Source organism: Peromyscus maniculatus, chromosome 1, assembly GCF_049852395.1.
Source record: "Peromyscus maniculatus bairdii isolate BWxNUB_F1_BW_parent chromosome 1, HU_Pman_BW_mat_3.1, whole genome shotgun sequence".
In the NCBI taxonomy this organism is placed as follows: Eukaryota; Metazoa; Chordata; class Mammalia; order Rodentia; family Cricetidae; genus Peromyscus; species Peromyscus maniculatus.
Window position 1 is genome coordinate 12972827 of NC_134852.1, and position 24609 is coordinate 12997435.

The window sequence follows — 24609 nt, forward strand, 5'->3', positions numbered from 1 at the left end:
GGTCTATATAGATGGAGTTCCAGGACACCCAGGGATACACAGAGAAAACAAAGCCCTGACAATTTCATTCATGTCATTCATAATGAATTTGGTCATTTGCATCCCGTCCCTCTCTCATGCCCCTCTCCTCCTGTTGGACCCTTTCTTCCCAGGTAATTTTCTTACTTCCTTGTTTATATTTTGTTTCCCCACTGAGTTTAATTACGGTTACTGGCAACAGTGTGTAACCTCCACAATTAACTACCACTAGTCACTCAGAGAGGCGTGGGACGGGGCCCTTGAGCCTCTCCCCCATCCGTCCTCGCCGAGTGTCGCTGGGCCCAGCCTTGTGCAGATAACCACAGCTGTGGTGTGCAGCGGCCACGGCACATCTGGAGGGCAGCGGTTCACAGCACTACTTCCCACCCTCCGGCTCTTACTTTCTTTCTTCTTCACGCTGCCTGGGTGTTGGGTGGTTTAGAGTCCAGCTGAGGGCTGAACGCTCAGGCCTCGTCCCCGGCTAGGGGGTCTCCCTGTCCACACCTGCCTAGCCCTGGAATTGCGGGCACTCTCGGGCTGCACACGCTGTTCGTGTGAGTACTGGGTCCCTGAACTCAGGACTCACGCTGGCTGAGCCATCTCTCTGTGTGGCCCTGTGTCCTGTCCTGGGTGTGAATCTAGGTCTGGAATTGCTGGGCCTGGTGGAGGTCATCGGTGGAAGTTACATACATGATGTGTGTGCATGTTGGGGGGGGGGCACACGCGCCACCACGCGAGTGTAGAGGTCAGAGCACAGCTTGCAGGAATCTGTTCTCTCCTTCCACCACGTGGGACCCGGGGAGGGAACTCAGCCATCGGGCTTGGCGGCAAGCGCCTTTCCTCACTGGTCCCTCTCACTGGCCCCGATGTCGGTGAAAAGCTGCTCACGCGTGTGAGGGGCCGCTTGCCACGCCCTCGCCTGTCTGTCCCTAACGGAGGGGCTGTGCTCACAGGTCCGCAGTGTTCCTTGCTTGGCTTTCGGCCTTTACCGATCAGGTGCCACAACTCAGAGACACAACCGTATTCATCTGCACCTCGCACTCCTCCCCCCACCCTGAGCCCACTCACGGCCACTCACCCCCATCTTCACACACCCCTGCACACCCACGCTCCTGTCCACACCTTGGCTCGCTCAGCTGCTCCTCACGTTCGTAACTCTGATCATACCACACCAGCACGCTGTGCGTACCCACACATTTGTGCCCACACTCATAAGCTCTCACACACTCAAGCTCACGCTCACTCCCGTGTACCTGCACTCGTGTCGACACCTGTGGACACACCTGCACACTCGCATTCATAACTAACCCCACACCCTCACACCTCATGTTCACACACACACTCGTGATCCTGCACACACAGCATGCACTCTTCCATGAACACATTTATGCAACATACTCATGTCCATGCTCATTTACACTCACACACATACAAACACACATCTTCACGTCTACCCCACATTTCACATTCACACACCTGCTTGTGTGCACACTCATGTTCACACCCTTCTTTGAGCACAAGATCACACTCATGATCACACTAACCCTAGCACTCACCTCCACACCCACACACATACGTTATATGCCCATGCTCACACCCACACAATCTATCCTTTTATTCACACTCACCTGGATAGATCATATTCAGTTTTACACACCCATGTTCACTCTTGCACACACAGTCATCCTCATGTTCACACCTGCCCTTACCCTCACACACATACTTCATGTTCACACATATTCATGCTCCTGCACAGTGAACATTTTTACACAAACACACTCTTGTGCACTCTCACACTCAGGTCCACACTCCAGCACACATAAACAGTCTTTTCACTCCCACCCACACTTCATATTTGCATTTATTTTCACACCACCCAATTCACTCTTGTGCATATGTACACTCATGCTCACACCCACCTTTACACACAATCACACTGATGATCACATGAGCCCTAGCAATCACTTCCACACCCACACATGTCCACTCACACTTCAACAGCCTCCCGCTTCCCTTCCACGTACTCACATTCACTCCTGCCCACATGGTTTGTGTTCACACTCACTTCCACACACTCATGTTCACTTCCACATGCACAAACACTATCATGTCCACATGAACACTCAATCTTACACCCCACACTTCATAATCCCAGTCACCCACATGCTCATTCACTTCACACTCGTGCGTTTGCCTGCACCCTTGCACACTCACATAGCCACATTTGTGACACACTAGCCCTAGCACTTCTACACTCACTCATGTCCACACGCTCATGCTCACAAGCACCCATATCCACACTTGTTCACATCTCATGCATGCGTCTCGTATCACACTCACCCACTTTCATGGTGCTGACTCCTGCACACACAAGCACAAGCTCATAGTCACACCCACATTCACATCCCCGGACTTAGCCTTCACACTCACACACGTTAACTTCTGCATACAGGCACACTCCCATGTTCACATCTACCTTGCACACTCATGCATCCACGCTCCTGCGATCACTCTTGCTCTTGCACTCACTGTGTCACACCTCCCCCCACACTCATGACATTCTTGTGAGCTCATTCACACACACACACATTCTCACTTTCATCCGCACTCTTGTGGCTGTGGCTGCACACACCAAACACACACACACAGAGCTGTGGTTGCACACACACTCTCACACTTATCCACGCCCTCCTCTCACACCCCTGCAGCTCAAGAGGTGTGTGTGAACTCTGACGGGTGTGTGGTTGCCGTCCGGCACCACAGCCCCCAAGTGAAGTCGGGAGGGTCCCAGGGACCCCTTCGGCACATTGGGAGGGAGGAGCAGAGAGCAGGGAGAGCGAGCGTGCGAGCCTGTGTCCTTGGTGTGAAACGGTGCAGTTAGCATTGTTAGTGTTGTCCTGACCCTTGGACCCTTCCTGTCATCCCCTGTGGCTGAGGTCCACGCTTGTCATTATCACCTTCCAGCTAATCCTCAGCTGCCACCACCAATTAACACGCCCACAGGCACCCCCGGGGGCCCCCCACCTTCTCCAGTCCCCTGTTACCCTCGACACCCTCGTCCCAGGCGCCTCCCGCTTTTATGGGACACATTCTTGGCCTAATTGCTCGCGCTATTTTAGACCCACCGAGGAGGTGGCAGGAGGTCTCGCCGCCGCTCACCCCCTCTGCGTCCCCATCGATTCTTTCTAAAGATCCTTTGCTCCGAGGCGCCCCACTGGTGCCCAGGATGGCCGCCGCTGCCGTCCCTACTGCTTTGGCTGGAACCCAGAGCCCAAGGCTCCTTGGGGTCATGCCACACTCAGGCACACACGCTGTGCCCGCCCCCCACCAGGCGGCACCTCGTAGCCACAGCAGGGGCACTCGGGTGTGTGCAGGGGTCTAGGGAGCCAGGGACACTCGATCCGTCCCTGGGTTGTAGCCTTGCCCTGGGCCTGCAGCCAGGCAGGGCGCAGACAGGAAGAGAGCGTGTTTGCAAACAGGGGTGGCTGCCAGCAAGGGGCTAGGGTGTGTGTGTGTGGGGGGGGGGCGAGAAGGAGTGGGGGGACCTGACGGACGAGGGCTGGGGACTGGCGAGGGCTCCTGTCTGACCTACCTTCCCCGGCTGTCTTACACAAGCATGCACACGCAAAGTTGGATGGCCAGCGGACCACAGACGTCTGCCGTCTCTCCCTCCTCAGGGCAGCGATTTTTTTTTTTTTAAACGATGCTCTTAGAAACGGTGTGAACTCAGGTCCCCACGCTTTCATAGCCAGCGCTTCACCACCTGCGTCACCTCCCCAGCAGGACCGTGTTTTTCATGACATTGTTATCGCACTGACTTTGGGTAGAATGGAGAGGATTCTTAGAAACAAATGGCTCCCGGGACTGGGGATGCGGCTCAGCTGGTGGAGCGTGTGTTTAGCACACATGAAGCCCCGGGTTGGAATCCTAGCACTGTATACACCAAGCACAGTGATGCAAGCCTGTAATTCCATCTCTCAGGAGGTAGGGACAAGAGGATCAGGAGTTCAAGGTCATCCTCAGCTGCATGGTGAGTCTAGGGCAGCTTGGCCTATGTGCGACCATGTTTAAAAAAAAAAAAAAAAAAAAAAAAAAAAGCTCAGTGGTGGTGGTGGTGGCGGCGGCGGCGGCGGCGGCGGCGGCGGCGGCGGCGGCGGCGGCGGCGGCGGCGGCGGCGGCGGCGGCGCACGCCTTTAATCCCAGCACTTGGGAGGCAGAGGCAGGCGGATCTCTGTGAGTTCGAGGCCAGCCTGGTCTACAGAGTGAGCTCCAGGACTACCAGGGCTACATAGGGAAACTGCGTTATAGAAACTAAAACAAAGCAAGCATTTGAAAACTGGGCAGGTGATATGGCTCAGGAGGTGAAGGGTCCCGCCACTAACGCCTGCCACCATGACAGAACCCACTTCTGCAAAGTGTCCCCAGATCTCCACAGGCATGCTGTGGTGTGAGCATGTAAGGATGAATTCTTTCTTAAAATTAAAAACTAAATAGCCACCCGGACACTATTTGGACACCTGCCGTCACAGGCTCCATGGAAGAATGACCCAGCGGAACATTCTTACCCAAGCACCACTTGGCTCTACGACCTCTGTCTCTGTCTCACCCATTGCCCAAGAACACTCATCTCTTCCCTAAATGGACAGAGGCACAGCACAAGATCCAGTTGCCAGGGGGACTTTATTTGCAGAGGGCAGCCGAGGCAAGAGTACATAAAGTATCTCAGATGGCGGCGGGGGCGGCGGCTGCGGCGGAGGCCGCGGGGGTAGCGGGGGTTGTCCCGGCATGCAGGTGGGTGGGAGAAAAAGCTGGAGCAGATCGGAGTGCCGTGAAGCCCCGTGAGAGAAGACGGGGTGACGAAGCCAGGAAGACAGTGGTGAAGAGTGGGGGAGGCCCCCAGTGGGGAGCCCTGGTGATCAGAAGTGTCTACTGATTTGACTGCTTGCTGTAGGCCGGGCGCTGCTCAGGGGATGCAGGGTCAGTCCTCCGGGAGCCAGGACCCCACCCTCTGGGAGGGCACACAGTTAAAAGAGGTCCAGCACACACCAAATAAGTAAATAAAAGGAACACAGCCAGGTGGTGGTGGCGCACGCCTTTAATCCCAGCACTTGGGAGGCAGAGGCAGGTGGATCTCTGTGAGTTCGAGGCCAGCCTGGTCTCCAAAGCGAGTTCCAGGAAAGGCGCAAAGCTAAACAGAGAAACCCTATCTCGAAAAACCAAAATAAAATAAAATAAAATAAAATAAAATAAAATAAAATAAAATAAAATAAAATAAAATAAATAAAAAATAAAAAAAATAAAATAAAAAAATAAAAGGAACACACAGCAGAGGAGGGGCCGAGGATTGTGAAGTCCAGGGCAGGTGGCTGTCTTACCTGGGGCTTGGGGTGGGGGGGCGCTACCTGAGGTGGGCCGGACGGTGCACAGCTATGCGGGAGAACTGAGCGCGGTGCATGCCTGTTATCCCCAGGACTCAGGATTCTGGGGCAGGAGGATCCAGAGTTCAAGACCAGAGACAGCCAGATGGCTCCCGAAGGTAAAGGTGCTTGAAGACTGATAAAGAATTCAGTTCCATCGCTGGGCCCCAAGGCGGAGGAAGGAGAGACCTGGCTCCCGAAAGTCCTCTGACTTTCACACAACACACACGTGTGTACGCACGCACGCACGCACGCACGCATGCACGCACGCACGCACAGAGCATAAAGGAGGGATACAGACTACACACAGGACAGGCAGGGGAGAGATTGGAAACGGAGGGGAGGCCGCAGCCAGGCAGCGCGGGCTAAGCAGGTCTCGGCATGCAGGCTGCTCCCCCTTTGCAGCCCCGTGGTCTCCCAACTACCCATCCTCCCCCAGATCCTTTGCCAGTTCCTCAGCCTCCCCCTCCCTCTGCTTCCAGGGTTGGCCGAGGTAGCCCTTGATGGAGCTCACAGGGTTCCTCTTCCTGGGGTGAGGGTCTAGCAGCCCCCACAGGAGAGTGTCTGCCGCGGGCGATAGGCCGTACCAGGGCTGGGGCCGGTCTTGGGGCTGGCCAGAGGCCTGCCAGATCAGGAAGTCCTCGAAGAAAGGGTCAGCCTCCACCAGGGGCTGGTCCCAGGGGAAGTAGCCGGTAAGCAGGCAGAAGACCAGGACTCCCAGAGCCCAGGCATCCAGGGCAGGTTGGATGGGTAGTCCCTCGGGGAAGGGTGGGGGGGCACACAGCTCAGGGGCCGTGTAGGGGATGGGTGGCCCAGTGAGTCGGAGCAGGGTCCCTCTGGGCCGGGTGTGGCCGAAGTCCGTCAGCTTGACGCGATGGCAGTCTGGGTCACACACCAGCACATTCTCTGGCTTCAAGTCCCGGTACACCAGGCCATGGGAGTGGATGTGCTCCAAAGCTGAGGCCAGCTGGGCTGCACAGCGCTGGACTGCTGGCTGGGGGAGACCCACCTGCAGGGGTCGGAGATAATGAAGGTCCCCTGCTCCCCTAGCTGCTGAGGGAAACGGAAGAGGTAGGCATTCTTTCCAACGCCAGGCACAGCTCCTGGAAAAGCTGGGAAGGCTCATAGGTCATGCCAGTGAGGCCTGTGAGCTTTGAGAAACCTGTGAGGCCCGGTGTGAACTTGTTAGTGTGAAGCGCGGCATGTGTCTCTAAGGGGTGTGAACCTGTGATACCCGTGAGGTCCAGGGTGAGCCTGTAAGGCCTAGGAGGCCCAGCGGAGCCTATCAGACCTGTGAACCTGTGAGGTCTCTGAGGCCCAGTGCAAGGCTGTCAGGTCTAGTGTGAGCTGGTAAGGCCTCCCTGAACCTGTGGGTCTTGGGAGTCCTGTGAGACCTAGTGTGAGCTATGAGTCCTAAAATGAGCTCCAAGGCCTCGTTGAGCCTGTGAGTTCTGTGAGGTTGTGGGGCCGATTGGCGGGGGGTGGTGGTGGTGGTGGTGGGGGTGGTGGTGGGGGACCTGCATGAGTCCGAGCCTGTGAGGCCTCCGAGGCCTAGTAGGAGCCTACAAGTCCCATGAGTTTGCAAGTATGCTGAGGCCTAGCATGAGCCTCTGGTGTGACCTGGAGAGGTCTGTGAGGCCTAGCGTGAACTGATGGACCCCCAGATGGGACCCAATGAGCCCATGAAGCCTGTTAACTCCAGCAGGGCAGACTATGAGCTTGTGAAGGTTGGTTAATCCCAATAGGACACAGTCAAGGAACGCTAAAGTGACCCAACAATTCTAGAAATTGGGGTTAGATGGGGACCAGGGTGGCCTGACACAGTGAACGTGATCTTGGGGTTCCTTGACTTCCCACAGACCCTGGTGAGGCTCACGAAGGCATACCCAGGGGCCGACCTACTCACCTTGGGCTGGATGAAGGTGATGAGGTCCCCGTGGAGAACAGGCTCCGTCAGGAAGCTGTAGGAATTGGCTGACTCAATGCCAATGCCGTAGGCTGCCACGATGGCCGGGTGCGTGCCAAGTGAGAGGCCCACGCAGAACTCATACAGGAAGCTCCGGAGGGAGGTCGAGGTCTTGGGGAGCTGCTTCAGTGCCAGGGGTGTTCCTGGAGGTGGGGGGCAGATGGAACAGGGATGGATGTCAGAGGTGGGTAAGAGTTTGGGGTCACTGGACCAGCTCTCTTGATCCTCTTCGTAGGCTTCAGGAGGGAATCTGTTTCCCAAACGCCTCCTGTCCCCCAATCCCTGCCTCCCTACCAACTACTCTAACAACACCAGGCTCTGCTGCTACTAACGGTAGCATGCGGCACCCATGTCCACCCACGTCCACCCACGTCCACCCATGTCCACCCATGTCCACCCATGTTCACCCACGTTCACCCATGTCCACCCATGTCTACCCACGTCCACCCACGTCCACCCACGTTCACCCATGTCTACCCATGGCCACCCATGGGCACCCATGTCCACCCACGTCCACCCACGTCCACCCATGGGCACCCACGTCCACCCACGTTCACCCATGTCCACCCACGTCCACCCATGTCCACCCATGTCAACCCACGTCCACCCACGTCCACCCACGTCCACCCATGGGCACCCACGTCCACCCACGTTCACCCATGTCCACCCATGTCCACCCACGTCCACCCACGTCCACCCATGTCCACCCACGTCCACCCATGTCCACCCATGTCCACCCATGTCTACCCATGTCCACCCACATCCACCCATGTCCACCCATGTCCACTCTGCATTTCTGTTCTCAGGGTGAATAAAAACTGAACCTGGAACCTCAGTGAGTCTGTTTAACTCCCCCTGATGACAATCCCATGTAGGAGGATTTTTTTAATTAATTAAATTTCATTCATTTATTTTACACCCCGAAGGGAGTTTCCCTCCCTCCTCTCTTCCTGTTCCCTCTCCTGGCCTCCTCTCTGCACCCCCACTTCCCACATCCACCCCTTCTCTGTTTCTGCTCAGAAAGGGGCAGGCCTCCCATGGATGTCAGTAAAACATGGTGTATCAATTGGAGGTAGGGCTAAGCTCCTCCCCTTGTATTAAGGCTGGGCGAGGCAACCCAGTATGAGGAATGGGTTCCTGAAAGCCGGCCAGAGGTGGTGCACATCTTTAATCTTCGCACTTGGGAGGCAGAGGGAGGTGGATCTCAGTGAGTTCAAGGCCAGCCTGGTCTACAGAGCGAGTTCCAGGACAGCCAGAGCTACACAGAGAAACCCTGTCTCAAAACAACAACAACAAACAAACAAGCAAACAGAAAAGAAAGAAATAGGTCCCTGAAAGCCAGCTCAAGCATTAGGGACAGTCCTGATCCCACTGCTAGGAATCCCACAAACAGACCAAGCTACACAACTGTCACTCATAGGTGGATGGCCTAGGTTGGTCCCGTGCAGACCGTGGGAGGATTTTTTTTTTCTTTTTCTGAGGTAGGGTCTCACGTATTCCAGCCTGGCTTCTGGCTCCCTCTTGGCTGGGGATGACCCGTCTCACAGGTGTGATTGTAGGTATGGCCCACCACGGCTGGCACAAAGACCTGTTTGAGGCACCTGGGGAAACTGCAGAGTCCAGGGCAACAGGTCCAATCAAGGAGTCATGATCCGAGTCCACGGAGAAACCACTTCCTAGATTCTCCCTCCAAGGTAGAAACTTTTAGTGTCAAGCTTCTAGCCGTCAGCGATTATTTCTTACGCTTATCTTAAGAACTAACGCAACCACGGGGTTGTGTTGTTGTATGATTCAGGCAGGCTGCCAACTTTCTCTTTTTTTTCTCTGAGGATTGATCCTAAGGCCTCCGGCATGCTGGGCAAGTGCTCCACCACCCCAGCCTTCTTGGCTTCCCACCACCCCCTGGTTTTCGTGTGTGTGTGTGTGTGTGTGTGTGTGTGTGTGTGTGTGTGTGTGTGTACTGAACCGGGCCTCAGGCATGCGAGGTGAGCAGTGCCCTCTCCCTGAGCCACAGACCCCATCACCTAGTGTTCTGAAGGTCTCTGCTCACTTCCCACTGCATTATGAACATCTCAGCGCCGCCTCCATCTTTACACCCGGGGCATCGTCTAGCACAGCGGTTCTCACCCTTCCCGATGCCGCGACCCTCTAACACAGTTCCTCAGGTGTGCTGACCCCCCCAAACACAAAATTATTTTTGTGTTACTTCATAACTGTAATCTTGACGCTGTTACGAATCGTCGTGTAAATATCTGTGTTTTCCGACAGGTCTTAGGTTACCCCGTGAAAAGGTCGTTTGCCCCCCCCAAGGGTCGCGACCCACAGGTTGAGAACCACTGATCTAGCATGAGGCTGGGCACTCAGGGGTGTAACTCATATGTCCAGTGGAACCAAGCAGCTGAGGTTGGTTCTCACTCACCAACAGTGCCTCCTCCATCCCCCTGCTGTTGTTCTCTCATTCTGTTTCCCTCTCTCTCTGTTATGGGCCAAATCGCATTCCCTCAAATTCAAACAACGGAAGACAAATCCCTAGGATCCCACCCCCACCCCCATCCCACCCCGGCAAATGAGGCTGTGTTCAAAGATAAGGTTCCCTCCTTCCTTCCTTTTTAGTTTTTGAGACAAGATCTCTCTGGGTAATCCCACCTACCCTGGAACTCCATTGACCACACTGGCCTCAAATATGAGTGGTCTTTTGTATTTATTCATGCATTATGTGTGTGTGTGTGTGTGTGTGTGTGTGTGTGTGTGTGTGTGTGCTTGTGTGTGTGTGTGTGTGGTGTGTGAGCATATGCTGTGTGTGTGTGTGTGGATGCCTAAAGAAGAAGGTGTTAGATTCCCTGAAACTGGAGTCACAGGTGGTTGTGAATTGCCTGATACTAGGAACTGAACTCAAGTCCTCTGCAAGGGCAAGAAGTATTTTTTTTCCTTTTTTCAAGAAAGGGCTTCTCAGGCTGGAGAGATGGCTCAGAGGTTAAGAGCACTGGCTGCTGTTCCTGAGGTCCTGAGTTCAATTCCTAGCAACCACATAGTGGCTCACACCCATCCGTAATGGGATCTGGCGCCCTCTTCTGGCCTGCAGCCATACATGCTGGCAGAACACTGTATACATAATAAATAAATAAATAAATCTTGAGAGAGAGAGAGAGAGAGAGAGAGAGAGAGAGAGAGAGAGAGAGAGAGAGAGAGAGAGAGGGTTTCTCTGTGTAGCTTGGGAGCCTGTCCTGGAACTTGCTCTGTAGCCCAGGCTGGCCTCGAACTCAGAGATCTGTCTTCGAGTGCTGGGATTAAAGGCGTGCACACACACACACACACACACACACACACACCCAGCACAAGAAGCACTCTTAACTGCAGAACCGTCTCAGAGACATCTCTCCACCTTCTCCTTTGTTTTCCGATTTTATTTTATGTGTATGAAGTGTCTGTCTACGTGTATGGATGTGCATGCCTGGTGTCCACAGATGTCAGAAGGCATCAGAGCCTATGGAATTGGATTCACATGGCTTTTTTTTCCCTGAAAAAGGAAAAAATGCTTTTTAACTATGGAGCCATCTCTTTAGCCCCTAGCCTTCAGAGAGAGAGAGAGAGAGAGAGAGAGAGAGAGAGAGAGAGAGAGAGATACACAGATGGTTAGATACCATCAATGAATATTGACATGGTGAACATGTAGGGTCACAGGACAACTCTGTGGAGTCAGTTTGGTCTTACACCTTGATGTGGGTTCCAGGGATCCAACTCAGGTGGTACCACCTCCGAGGCAATGCCTTCACCCTCCCAGGCATCTCAGCGGCCTGTGGGTGAGGCCACTGAGCACTCTTGCCTCTGCTCCCTGAGTGCTGGACTCACAGGTGTTTGCCCAGCAGGATGTCGAAATTTGATGAGATGTTTTGGTTTTGTCCGGAACCGGGTATTGAACCTAGGGCCTCGCAGACACCAGGCAAGCACTCATACCGCTGAGCTACATCCTCAGCCCTGCCCACCCGCTCTCTCTCTCCTTTCTGAGACAGGGTGTCTTGGCTTGCAGATGGCTGTCTTCAAGCCGAGTCCTCACACAGTCCTGACTCCTACTCTCTTCTTTGAAGGATACCAGGCAGATTGTGTTGGTGTCCACACAAATAGCCTCATTTTATTTCTTTAAATCAGTGGTTCTCAACCTTCCTAATGCTGCGACAACCCTACCATAAAATTATTTTCTTTCTTTTTTTAAAAAAAGATTTATTTATTTATTATGTATACAGTGTTCTGCCTGCATATATGCCTGCAGGCCAGAAGAGGGCACCAGATCTCACTACAGATGGTTGTGAGCCACCATGTGGTTGCTGGGAATTGAACTCAGGACCTCTGGAAGAGCAGCCAGTGCTCTTAACCACTGAGCCATCTCTCCAGCCCCATATAAAATTATTTTCATTGCTACTTTGTAACTAATTTTGCTACTGTTATGAATTGTAATGTAAATATCTGTGGTTTTGTTTTGTTGTTTTTTTTAGAGACAGGGTTTCTCTGTGTAGTTTTGGTGCCTGTCCTGGAATTCACTCTGTAGCCCAGGCTGGCCTCAAACTCACAGAGATCCTCCTGCCTCTGCTTCCCCAGTGCTGAGATTAAAGACGTGCACCACCACCGCCCGGCAATATCTGTGCTTTTTGATGATCCTTTAGGTGACCCCTTGAAAAGATTGTCTCTAGAGGGGTCGCGGCCCACAGGTTGAGAACTCATGATCTAAAGACATCATCCACTTGGCAGATGGCATGCCCTGAATACATGAAACCTCTGGTTCCATCCCTCAAACGACATAAACTGGGCCTGGAGGTACACTCCCGTAATCCCAACACTCAGTGGAGGTAGAGAGGCAGGAGGATCAGGAGTTCAAAGCTAGCCTCAGATACATGGCAAGTCTGAGGCCATTGTGGGCAGCACAGGACCCTGTCTGAAAGAGAGAAAGGAAGAAAGGAAGGGAGGGAGGGAGGGAGGAAGAGAGGAAGAGAGGAAGGAAGGAAGAGAGGAAGGAAGGAAGGAAGGAAAAAGGAGAGTTGGAGCGATGGTTCAGGTGTGGAGAACACTGGGTGTTCCAGAGGACTCAGGTTTGATTCCCCGCACCCAACATGGCTGCTAAACAATGCTCTGTAACTCCAGTTTTAGGGAATCGGATGCCCTCTTCTGGCCTCTGGGGGTACTGCATGCAATTGGTGCATAGACATGCATACAGACAAAACACCCATACACGTAAAATTACAATTAAAAATAAAAAATTAGACGGGCGGTGGTGGCGGTGGTGCATGCTTTTAATCCCAGCACTCAGGAGGCAGAGGCACGTGGATCTCTGTGAGTTTGAGGCCAGCCTGGTCTACAGAGTGAGTTCCAGGACAGCCAGGGCTACACAGAGAAAGCTTATCTCAAAAAACAAAGAGGGGGAGGAGAGAGAGAGAGAGAGAGAGAGAGAGAGAGAGAGAGAGAGAGAGAGAGAGAGAGAGAGAGAGAGAGAGAGAGAGAGAGAGAGAGAGAGAGAGAGAGAAAAGGTTAGAAAACAAACAAAGAAACAAACAAACGATAACTGTTACTCTTGCAGAGGACCAGAGTTCAAATCCCAGCAGCTCACAACCAACCACCTGTAACTCCAGCTTCGGGGACCTTTCTCGTCCCCGGCTCTCTGGACACTGCACTCATGTGCACAGTTGCCCCCGCAGCCCCCCCCCCATTGCCGTATGCACATCACTGAAAAAATTGTCAATAAAAGTTTAAGAAGAAAGAGGAAGGGAAAGACAGCTGTCACAGCAGACACAAATCATGCAGTTTCTGACATCCCAGGAAGTGCAGAGGGGAGGACATGGCTGTACGATGGAACATCATTAGGTTTTTTTGGTGTGTGTGTGTGTGTGTGTGTGTGTGTGTGTGTGTGTGTGTGTTTTAAGTACGAACAGGTTTCTCTTTTCTCCCTTCTTTTTAATTTCACACTGGCTGATTGTGTGTTTGTTGGGAGGAGGGCTGTGGAGGCCGGAGGACACCCTGGGGCAATCGGTTCTTTCCTTGCACCGCGAAGGTAGGATCTGGGGAACTGAACTTTGTGGCAAGCGCCTTTAGCTGCTGAGCCATCCTGCCTGGCTTTCTATTGTTGAAACAGCCTCTAATGTAGCCCAGGCTGGCCTGAAACTCTGGATCTATCGTAGGATGACCTCAAACTCCCGATCCTCCCGCCTCTACCTCCAGGGATTCAATCTCAGGGATACCGGGATTACAAGTATCAGCCACCATGTCCGGCTTTGTTTGCCTGAGACGGTTATCTTGCTACGTAGCCATGGCTAACCTGGAACTCACTATGTAAATCTTAGGCCAGCTTCAGATTCATAGCAACCTCCCCTCCTCAGCCTGAGTGATGGGATTATGCAGGCACACACCATAATGCCGGGCTTCTCATCTCTTCAAAGGAGAGAGGTGGGTTAAAGGAACCTCCTAAAACACACAGCTTAGAAATAAAGTGAGGAGGGAAGACCTGACTCACGGTTATAAGACTCCCTAGCCTTGGCTAGCTCGTCTGAAATCTTGCTCAGATCTACCCTCTGGCATTCCCGGGCCCAGGATCCAGTACCTTTCTGCCGGTGAGTAACCAGCAGGACGCGACCGAACCGGCCCTGGCCCAAGGGACGGACTTCCTGGTACAACTGCCCCACCTCAGTGCGGACCAGGGTCTGGGCGCTCAGAGCCATCATGTCCTCCAAGGCCAGCGCAGTCTCCTGGCCCTGCTCCAGCTCCTCTACGGTGAGGCCCCCCAGGCCTTCGTCACCCCCGTCTTCCACGGCTGCTCCTTCCATCACCCCGTCCTCTGACTGCTTGCCCGGCATTTCTGCAAGACAGACGAGGAAAGTGACCCAGGACCCAGAGGTCGCTAGCCTGTGCCCAGTGGAGGGAGAGCAAGGTAACCAGACCCCTGGGTCTGAGGGAGGAGGGCTGAGGTCTGGCCTCCTGGGTCTCAGCAAGGGAGGAAGCTGGGGTCTGGACTCCTGGGTCTCAGGAAGGGAGGAAGCTGGGGTCTGGACTCCTAGATCTGAGGGAGGAGGGCTGGGGTGTGAAGGAGCCGTCCGGAACCTGCACTGATCGCCAGTTCTCAGTGTGACTTACTTCCATTCTGTCAGAGGACCCCCAGGAGTGGGAAACAGTCAGTGGTGTGAGGTGAGGTCAACTGAGAGGTCAGATGCCCCCCCCCATTCCCACTGCCACCTGATGGCCTGAGAGTGTAAGATGAACCAAGCCATTGAGACAACCCCCCCATCTTGTTTCCAAAGCAAACAGACTTGGGCCCCAGAGTGGAGGAGCAGTTCCCTCCAAAGAGCAACAGGTGCTCTCTGCCTCCAGGGAAGGGTGGGGCTCTACGCAGCTTGAGACATCAGGGTCCTGCCGGAAGCTGGCGCTTGGACCGGTCCCCAGTCCTTCAGTCCTCAATCATTTTGTGGTCCAAGTCTCACAGCTCAGCGGCTCCTCCCTAGACTCAGGGCTCCAGACCCCAGCTCCCCTCCCAACATCTAGAAATATAGACCCCAGCCTTCCTCCTTCACATTAAGGGTCAGGCCTCCTTCCTCAGACTCAGGAGTTCAGACCCCGTCCATCTACCCTCAGATGCAGGGTCCCTGACCCCAGCCCCCCTCCCTCAGACCCAGGGGTCCAGCCCTCAGCCCTCCTCCCCCATACCTAGAGGTCCAAACCATAACTTATTACTGCCGGGGAACTTCTATGACTCACACAACTTGGGGGCTTGGACCCTGGCCCCAACACTCAAGCACCCGATGGCTTCAAGATCTTCCTTGTCCTGTTGAGGGTCCAGGACTCTTACCACGTGTTTTCCTAGTTCAACTGCAGCCTACCTCAAGCCGGTTAACCTTGCCCTACTTCTGACCTGGGCTGAGAGCTCCAGACCTCACCTTCTTCAAGGCTCGTCTGACCCCTTTCTGCCTACTGCGGTTAGTGCCCTGCACTTCGGGGCTCCTGCCAGCATCGGCTTGCCCAGGAGCAAGTCCCGCCCCCCACCTTGGGGGGTCGTGAAGCCCCACCCTCTGCCCCGCCCCTTCTGCCCCCACTGGGGGCAGAGCGACACCGTGTGTTGAATCTTAGTACTGACTGTGGTTCAACAAAGGGCCCAGATTTGGGGCGGGGGTGGGGTGGGTGGGTGGGTGGGTGTGTGGGTGTTCAGCTCTCCTCCCTGGGACTACCCAAGAGTCCTGGTAGCCTTCCTCCCTCAGAAGCAGAAGTCCAGACTCCCCTCCTCCTTCACGTTCACAGTCCACGCTCTAGCCTTCCTCAGTGGAAGATTCTAGAAATCAGCCCACCTATCAGACACCGAGGTCCAGGTACCACCCTTTCTCTCTCATATCCAAGCCCTTAGCCCTCATCCCTCAGATCCAAGGGTCGGGACAACCTTCCTCTCTCAGGCTCAGGACTCTAGACCCCAGCCCTCTTCCCTCAGATTGAGGGTTCAGACCCCAACCCTCCTTCCTCAGACTCAGGAGTCCAGGCCCCATCCATTAACCCTCAGACCCAAGGTCCAGGACCCCGGCCATCCTCCTTCAGGCCCAGAAGCCCAGGACTAAACTGCCTTCCTCAGACCCAGGGATCCAGCCCTCCGTTCTCCGATCCAAGAGACTAGGTCCGAGACCTCTTCTCTCTGATCCCGGGACGGATCCCAGCCCTCTTCCTTCAGATCTAGGGATGCAGATGGCAGCCTCCTCCCTCAGACGGTCTCATCTCTCCTTTATCCTGGCCCCATTTGACCTGCTCCCCAGCCTCTGCTGCCCTGCCCTGTTGGCGGACACAGATCTTCCCGGAGGTATGTCCAGGAGCCCCAGACACTAGGGTCCTGTTTAGGGACAAAATGAGACAGGATTCTAAAATGATGTCATGAGAAATGACCTCAGACCAGGGGCCAGAAACAGGTGGTGAGGCAGCTGGGGCTCAGGAGTGACTTCCCCCTTTCTCTGGGACAGCTGCACTGTCTGGTGGGCTTCAGGCATTGAGGATGCGGGTTCATTTCATGGTCCAAATACACTTTTTATTTTCTAAGTATTTTGAGTTTTACAAAAACAGTTGCAAAAGGTCCTTTGGACCCCTCCCCCGCTCCCCCCCCAGGTCAGCATCTCACCCAACATTTAACACTGAGTTAGCAACGCTCCTAATAACAGTCGTCCTGTCTACCCTTGTTGCCTTCAAGGTCCTTTTCCTGTTCCCAAGTCCAATCCGGGGCACCATGGTGCATTTAGGGAACTCACTTCTAAATCTAGAAAGTGTAAACTCTGGCTTGGGGCATGTCGCTCTGTTTGCTCGACCTGCACAAAACTCGGGTGGCTCAAATCTCCAGCGCTGTGTAAATCGCCATGGTGGCACAGGTCTGTAATTTCAGCACTTGGGCGTGGGGGCAGGGGATCAAAAGTTCAAGGAGGATAATCAAGGTTATCCATCCTCCATTCCATAGTGAGATGACATCCTGGGATACACGAGAACTTGGTGTTTTTTAAAGTATAAGTTCCTGTGATGTTTGTAGTTCCTACCCCTCCGCTGGGTGCTGGGGACGTGAAGCACACTGAGCTGGGGTCTGTGTGCTGTTTGAGAGAGAGGAAGACCCATGGAACCAGCCCTGGCTCTCGTGATTGATGGGTCCTTGAAGAAAGATGGAGCTGGGATATTTTGAGCCAGATAGATTACTTGGGGCTTTGTGGAAACAGAAAACAGAAGGGTTTAGAAATGAGAAAAACAAAAAACACAAGCACGTCGCAGCAGTTGGTGATAAGGAAAGGAAGAACAGACACAGATGGCTGGGAGGACTTCAGGGATGGGGACCAGGTTCTGTAGGCCAAGAAGGGAGCAAAGTGTGCCAGGTGGAGCAAATAAGGTGTGCGAGCGCCTTTCGGCAGCGATGTGTGTGTGTGTGGTTAACTTCAGAATACATATATGATTCCCACAATGGAACGGACACGGAGCCCAGGAAACACTAGATCAACATAACATCGGATCCTACATGTTCAGGTTTTGTGCCTCAGCTGGTGGGGGCCACCCAGGGTCTTAGAGGAGAAGAGTGGTCCCATCAGAATTCATGATAAGCAGTCAGTGGTTCAGAGATACAGAAATACAGCTGTGGGAGGAACAGAAACTTTCATCGGGACGGTGCTCAGGGTCTGGGAATAATAGGGGGCCTGCCCTAGCGTGCAGGAAGCCCGGGGTTCCATCTCTACCCAGAACCCCAAAGACAGTGTGGAGATGCACGCCTGTAATCCCAGCACTGGGGAGGCAGAGGCAGGAGGATCGGAAGTTCAAGGTCGTCTATCTGCATAGTGGGTTTGAGGCCAGTTTGGGATACACGAGACTGTTTTGGAAGGAAAATCAGCATGAGACGGAGGAGTGGGGAGAAGGAAAGATGATGAGGAGAGAAGAGAGGAGGAAGGGGAGGAGGAGAGGGAGCAAGATGGGACAGAATGAAGGAAGAAGGACGAAAAGTGAGATGGGGGGGGGGAGTGGGAGGCTGTAACAGCGGTACACAATCCGGACCCTGAGTCCTCAGTTGTGTGTGTGTGTGTGTGTGTGCCCTGCAGATGGGGGATTACACTTCCAAGTCCAGCCTTCATCAGGCAAAAGTGAAGTGTTCCCTGTCTTCTGGTAATGATTGTCGCCTTTCCCAGGTGGCCTCGAGGGCTGGCTTAGGACACTCTAGCCAAGGTTCTGACCACCTCCCTCAGTCACCTGGTCAGGAACCCCTATTGCCTGTCCCCACCCTCCCACCGTCTTTAATTTCATCTTCCTCCTCCTCTGTCCACTCCTCCAAACTCGATCCTCCCTCTTCTTCCTCCTCATCTTCATAGGACACAACGCCCAAGCTCCCAGACTCCTCTCCACTCCCCTGGAGGCCCCAATCATCCCCTAGAACATCCAGCACAGCCAGTGGAGGGCTCCTAGTCTCGGGATCCAGGTCCAGAAGTCCCTGGAGCAAGGTCAGAGCTGGGGGTGCAAACTGGTCCCAGGGTGCCGGTGGCCGAGGGGGCTGGGGCTTAGTGGTCATCCAGCCGGCAAACGCCTCGAACTCAGGATCAGGGGCCAACGCTATGTCCCAGGGGAAGCAGGCTGTGGCAGTACAGAAGAGAAGCACGCCCAGGGCCCAGGAGTCCACGGCCGGCCTCAAGGGCAGGGTGCTCGGCGGTAGCAGGAGGCAGAGTTCGGGCGGTGCCGTGGGCAGAGGTACTGGCGGGGCAGGGGTTGGGCTGCCCTCAGGTCGGGTCAAACCCAAGTCACCCAGGGCTACTCTGTTGCAGTCAGGGTCGAAGACCAGCACATTGTCCGGCTTGACATCTGCATGCACTAGCCCCCGGCCGTGGAGGAAGTCCAGGGCTCCAGCCAGCTGGGCCGCTACCCGCTTCACCATCAGCTCTGGGAGGCCCTGAGGTTGGGAGAAAGGAAAAGGGACATGCTGTCTTCTCGCTTCACCATCCTGGACATAGCTCTTGATTCCCAAGGATTCTGACGCTTGAGGTTTGAAGGTCCAGAACCCAGAGCCCCCAGAGCCATCCAATATCTCCACAAACACGAAAAGTCCTGCAGATCAGCCACCCTTAAGGTCCCTCCACTGACTCCCAACAGAACCCCACTTCTCATCGGAACTTATTCCTCTCGGTTTCTGTCTCTGTGCCCCTCTCTGTGTCTCCATCTCCGTCTCTGTCTCTCTCTCTGTGTGTGTCTCTGACTCTGTCTCTCTCTGAAACAGGGTCTCAGGTAGACCAGACTGGCCTCAAATTCACCTATCCATCCATCCAGTTAGTCATGCAGCCAACCATGCAGCCATCTACCCATCCATACAACATGCATGCATTCATCTGTCTGTCCATATACCTAACTAACCATGCAGTTATGCGTTTATACAGCTATCCATGTGGCCATCCACGCAGCTATTTATCCATCCATGCATCCACCCATGCATCCACACAGTTGTCCATCCATCCATGCATCCACACAGTCATCCATCCATCCATGCATCCACACAGTCATCCATCCATCCACCATCCATGCATCCACACAGTCGTCCATGCATCCATAGTCATCCATCCATCCATGAATCCATCCATCTATCCATGCATCCATACAGTCATCCATCCATCCATGAATCCATCCATCTACACATCAAACTAAGCATCCAGCTGTCCATCCATGCATGTATGCACTCATCCATCCACCCATCCACCTAACCACCCATCCATCCATCTACCCACTCATCATCCTTCCACCCAAATATCCACCCATCTCCCCTCTCCCTCCCTCTCATCCTTCTTTTTGCTTACCCCTAACTCTATCTCAAATCCAAAGTGCCAACTCCTCAATATCTCCATGCACCCGATCTCCAAATATAAGAGGGGCTAGACTCTCCTGGGTTCAGTCCTGACCTAGTATCCTTTCTAGAGGAAAGTCCACTTCAAGCCTCCGCAAGTCAGCCTGCAGAGACAGCCTGTGCCAACCTGCCCTTGTTGACAGTAGTACCCCTGCTTCTGCTTTCCCTCTACAACCACGGCCCACCTATGACCAACCATAAACCCTTCCATCCCATCCATCCATTCCCACTTCCCAATCTCCATGCCAGCTGGAGCCTCAAATCAGTCTATACGCCATCCCCAAGTAGCCACAATCCATCCCCAACCCTAAAGCCAACCCAGCTTCTCCCTTCTAAGCTTATGTTTAGATGGTCATATGGATCAGTGCTGGGGTCAGGCAGGCAACCGTGTTGAGACTTAGAAACAGGGAGGTCATTTGGGGGTCTCAGGGTGATCTCGATGGAGCGCTGATTTGGGGTTAGGGACTGAGGGGGACCTGAGCAGTTCTATCCAGCCTTGCCTTCTCCTGGAGCATTCCGCTGAGATCCCCACAGGGTGCATACTCCTGGGCAAAGGCAAAATGTCGGGGTGTCTGCAGGGGCCTTCCCAGGGTCTGCAGCAGGCCTGGATGTGAAGAGACGCAGCGGCCCACACAGAATTCTCTCAGGAAAGTTGTCCTCAGGACCGAGTCCCGCCGGAGGAGCTTAAGGGCCACGGTTTGACCTGTCAGAAAGATGGGGTCAGATGAGCACCCGGGACACCCTGGTCCTGCTGTGGGACCTTAGGCAAGCCGCTTGACCTCTCTGAGCCTGAGAATTCTCATGTGAGAATCAAGTGTCTTCATCTGTGAAGTGTGGGTTGGCACTAGTCCTTCCCTTATGTCCTTTCCTGCTCTGCCTTGGACTGCCATGTTGCCTTACCCTCCCTGGTCCTCCATTCCCTATAATTAAGGGGCATGGCGGTGGTATGAATGCCAGTTCATATGGCTCGCCTGCCTTGCTGTGTGATGTGTGACCTGGAGTCAGCCACTTGCTCTCTCTGGGTGGCCTGTGTCTCTCAGAAGATCATGGAGCTCTGCACTTCTTGAGTTCCCACCGGGTCTAGCTTATCTCTGAGATGCCTCATGATGGGAGAATTTGAAGTCTACCCCTGGGGTGGCTGGACTCACCCCCTTGGCGAGGCTGGGCTAGGAGCACTCGGCCGTAGGAACCGGAACCCAGCTTTCGGAGGAGACGGTACTGGACACGCAGACTTCTGACCGACATCACCCTGCTTCCTGTCAGCTCCACCAGCCGCTGGAGGGCCATGGCTGTGTCCTCCTGTGGGGAGAAGGAATGGGGTGGTTGAGGGGTGAGTCTGGGGCCTCCCTGAACAACAGGAGAGATCGAGTCCAAGCCCAGAACCAAGCTGTGGATGCAAGGGACAGGGGTCACTGTCCCCAGAGAGAAGGATGAGTCACCGTGAGTCACCCAGCCTGGGCACACCTGTTTTTGTATCCTAGCAAAGTTAGGGGGTCTCAGTCTCAAAGGCTTTGTCTGCCCCCACCTGAGGGGGCAGCCAGAAGTTCTCAGCCCCCAACTATGGCTTTGTGTTTAGCCCACGGGACCCCTTCATCCTCTCTCCCATGTGTTCTGATCTTTATGTTCTGGTCCCAGAGATCGACCCTTTGGGTCTGCACTGTTGTTCTTTCCTGAATCTGGGCCTCCAGCTCCCCCATCTCTCTCTCTCTCTCTCTCTCTCTCTCTCTCTCTCTCTCTCTCTCTCTCTCTCTCTCTCTCTCTGCCTCCCTTCTGGCCCCTCCTCTCACCTCTGTATCCCCATCCTCGGGGGTCTCGAGGGCCCTGAGCTCCATCTCAGGTTGTCTGGTGTCAGCTGGCCCTTGTATGCACCCCTTATCTAGACTCCCCGAAGAGGAACCAGCCCGAGGGACCCTCTGCACCCCCACGGGTCTTTCCCTGGCCGGGTGCGGTGAAGCTGCTGGAGGGAGGCCTTGGCGTCACTCTGAAACAATCTTTCTGGCCCCCGAGATTATTTCTCAGACTCCAGTTCCTTCTTCCCTCCTGGGGGTGTGTCGTCCTCTGTTGCCTTACTTATTTCTTTTCAGTCTTCTCAGCCTTCGATCCCTTCTCTACAACCTCTGGCAGTCTTTCTTTCCTTCTGAATCTCTCTCTCTCTCTCTCTCTCTCTCTCTCTCTCTCTCTCTCTCTCTCTCTCTCTCCTCCCTGTCTGCCTTTTGTGTCTCTGTTCCTCCCTCTTTTCTATTTCTCTCAATCCCTTTCTTTACTCTCCGAGTATAACTTTGACTCTTTTTCTTTTCACCTGTCTGTCCCCTTTCCCTCTACTCTCTTCCTCCCTTTGTTTCTCCCCAGGGTGCTCTCCCTCTCTCTCCCCTGCCTCTGTTTGCTGGGGCCCCTGACTCCCTTACACACTGTCCCCTGTTTATCAACCGAGTCTGCCCATGGGACGTCCCTACACTCTCCTCTGCCTCCCTTCCTCTCTGGCTCTCTTGGGCCGTCTCTGTGTCTGTCTCTCTTTGTTCTGTCTCTCCGTGCCTTTTGTCCCTCCCTTTCTCTGGGCAGAGGTGTGTGTGACAGCTCAGAGACAGAGACATCCTGTCCCCCCCTACACGCCTCCCTCACCCCCCTGACCCGCTGTCCCCTCCCTCCCCCTTCCAAACTTAGACCAGCTTGGACTCCGGGCTCTGGTCCCAGGACAGAGGGGACGAAACATATCGTGAACCCCCAAGGGCCAGGCTGAGAGCAGAAGAAAGAGGAGACTCGTTCAAAGCCAGGGGGGATGACTGGTCTAGGGTTCGGAGCTTCCTTTAGGGGCTGGGAGTGTTGAAGGCTGGAGGCCAGGACTGCTCCCTCAGCCCTGCTCCTTAACACCAAGCCTAAGCCCCAGCCGGCCTTAAACATACGAGTCCAGGCCTTAACCCTCTTTCCCTATACCCAGGAGTCCACGTCCCCAGCCCTCCTCCTCCAGACCCGGGGATCCAGCCCCTCAACCCTCCTCTCTCAAACCGGGCCAACCCTGACTTCAGCCCTCGTCCCAGCCTCTCCTTGCTTGGACCCAGGGGTCTAGACTCCAGACCTACTTCCACAAACCCCGGAATCCAGACCCCAGCCTCTCTTCCCTCAGACTCGAGGGTCCAAGCTCCTTTCCTCCTGCCTCAGACCCAAAGGCTGACACCCTAGCCTTCTCCCTCGTACTCCAGCCCTCCTTCCTGGACCCAGCGGTCCAGACTCATGCCACCCTTGGGACTTGGGAGCAGAGGTTGCTGGGGACACAGCAGGTCACAACATCTCTCTGTGCTCTACAACCTGCCCTGACCCCCGCCGGCGGAGCAGGGGGCTTTACACTGCCCCCTTCCAGCTGCCCATAGTGCCAGGCTTTGTCCCCAGCCCGTGGAGCAGGAAACCGGGGTTCCGAGAGCAGCGTCGCCTTACACCAGGTCAGAGGGAGCCAGGTCCGTGCCAGGCCTGGGTGACTCACAGCCCTGACGTTGGTACCACTCATGTTTCCACTACTACTACAGCCGGCTATTAATAAAGACACAACACAGTTCTCCGAGGCTCTGGAAGGATCCCCAGGAAACTGGCTGTGGCGGCTGTCACTGAGGAGCCTGACTGGGCTGAAGTAGAATTTCCTTTGCTCCTTGTCTTTTTCGTGTTCCACTAGGGGAAGTAAGCAAAGGCATAGAATGATTGATGGGGCTGGCGAGGTGGCTCAGCAGGTAAAGGGGCCTGAGATCAAACCGGACAATCTGAGTTCGATCCCTGGAACCCATCTGGTGAAAGGAGAGAACTGACTCCCACATGTGGGCCTCTGACCTTAACACACACACACACACACACACACACACACACACACACACACACACACCAAACAAAACCAATGCCATAACGTTAATAAAAACAAAACACTCCAACAAAGCCAGACATTGTGGTGCATGCCTGTACTCCCAGCACGTGGGAGGCTGAGGCAGGAGGATTGTGAGCTGGAGCTTGGGATACATAGTAAGACCCAACACAATCAAATAGACAAATCTGGCCAGGTATGGTGGTGTAGACCTTTCATCTCAGTCACTTGGGAGGTTGAATCAGGAAGGTCATACGTTTAAGACATGCCTGAGCTACATGGAGAGTTGAAAGCCAGCCTGCACAAACTGAAACACTGTCTTAGAATTTAATTGACTAACTAATTAAATTAAATATTCCAGAAAGCCAGGTAGAGTGGTGCATGCCTGTACCCACAGCACTTAAGAGGCTGAGGCAGGAGGATAATGAGTTTGAGGGTAGCTTGGTTGACACAGAGAGTTTGAGGGCAACCCAGACAATTTAGCAAGACCATCTCAAAAGAAAAGAAAAAAAAAAAAAAAACAGCCTGGTGGTGGTGCACACCTTTAATCCCAGCACTCGGGAGGCAGAGGCAGGTGGATCTCTGTGAGTTTGAGGCCAGCCTGGGCTACCAAGTGAGTTCCAGGACAACCAGAGCTACACAGAGAAACCCTGTCTCAAAAACAAAACAAAACAAAACAAAACAAAACACACACACACACACACACACACACACACACACACATACACACACACGAAAACAAACAAAACAAGACCAAAGCAAACAAACAACAAAAGAAACCCCCCAGAAATTAAAAAAAAAAAAACCAAACAAAAAACAACCCCTCCAAAAAAGCAAAAAGCAAACAAAATAAAACCCTTGAAAAATTCAAATGAAAGTCTATATGTATGCCAAAGGGGTTTTGGGACTCCCTGAAAGGACAAATGTCCCTAATAGGAACTCATTCATGCTTTTCTTCATAGGATAATAATAAAGTACATGTCAACTACAATTTTACTATCATCTACATATTAATTTT

General features: G+C 53.9%; 2 protein-coding genes and 1 long non-coding RNA gene across 11 annotated transcripts; 1 reads left to right on the plus strand and 2 right to left on the minus strand.

Annotated features, from left to right (window-relative positions):
- Positions 1 to 5305: 5305 nt before the first annotated feature.
- Sbk2 (SH3 domain binding kinase family member 2) lies at positions 5306 to 15447 on the minus strand. Of its 7 annotated transcripts, none has more exons than XM_042270915.2 (5): positions 15287 to 15430; positions 15133 to 15199; positions 13985 to 14239; positions 7342 to 7544; positions 5306 to 6444 (listed from the first exon to the last, which is right to left on the minus strand). In XM_042270915.2, the coding sequence occupies exons 3-5, from the start codon at positions 14235 to 14237 to the stop codon at positions 5857 to 5859; spliced, it is 1044 nt and encodes a 347-aa protein (XP_042126849.1). In that variant the 5' UTR covers positions 14238 to 14239; positions 15133 to 15199; positions 15287 to 15430; the 3' UTR covers positions 5306 to 5856. The 7 variants fall into 7 exon arrangements, with proteins under 7 accessions (XP_042126849.1, XP_076426077.1, XP_015841063.1 ...); XM_076569962.1 differs by having other exon boundaries at positions 15096 to 15199; XM_015985577.3 differs by having other exon boundaries at positions 15133 to 15447.
- Positions 15448 to 15572: 125 nt separating this feature from the next.
- LOC121827175 (uncharacterized) lies at positions 15573 to 24375 on the plus strand. 3 transcript variants are annotated; one of them, XR_013050588.1, is made up of 5 exons: positions 15573 to 15737; positions 15998 to 16213; positions 16595 to 16769; positions 18237 to 18365; positions 18684 to 24375. It is a non-coding gene; the product is annotated as an uncharacterized LOC121827175 (long non-coding RNA). The 3 variants fall into 3 exon arrangements; XR_013050586.1 differs by having other exon boundaries at positions 15573 to 16213; XR_013050587.1 differs by lacking the exon at positions 16595 to 16769 and having other exon boundaries at positions 15573 to 16213.
- Sbk3 (SH3 domain binding kinase family member 3) lies at positions 16752 to 21657 on the minus strand. Its single transcript, XM_006991957.4, has 4 exons — positions 21538 to 21657; positions 20899 to 21049; positions 20251 to 20453; positions 16752 to 18808 (listed from the first exon to the last, which is right to left on the minus strand). The coding sequence occupies exons 1-4, from the start codon at positions 21580 to 21582 to the stop codon at positions 18122 to 18124; spliced, it is 1086 nt and encodes a 361-aa protein (XP_006992019.1). The 5' UTR covers positions 21583 to 21657; the 3' UTR covers positions 16752 to 18121.
- Positions 24376 to 24609: the final 234 nt, after the last annotated feature.

Bases quoted from the DNA above. Each gene is read 5' to 3' on its own strand.
- Sbk2 (XM_015985577.3), bottom strand. From the start codon at position 14,237: ATGCCGGGCAAGCAGTCAGAGGACGGGGTGATGGAAGGAGCAGCCGTG. The intron at 7,545-13,984 runs GTACTGGATCCT...CCCCACCTCCAG, and splicing joins GGTTACTCACCGGCAGAAAG to GAACACCCCTGGCACTGAAG. The intron at 6,445-7,341 runs GTGAGTAGGTCG...CGACCCCTGCAG, and splicing joins TCACCTTCATCCAGCCCAAG to GTGGGTCTCCCCCAGCCAGC.
- Sbk3 (XM_006991957.4), bottom strand. From the start codon at position 21,582: ATGGAGCTCAGGGCCCTCGAGACCCCCGAGGATGGGGATACAGAG. The intron at 21,050-21,537 runs GTGAGAGGAGGG...TTCTCCCCACAG, and splicing joins CCGAGGATGGGGATACAGAG to GAGGACACAGCCATGGCCCT. The intron at 18,809-20,250 runs GCAAGGCTGGAT...TCCCAACCTCAG, and splicing joins GCGGAATGCTCCAGGAGAAG to GGCCTCCCAGAGCTGATGGT.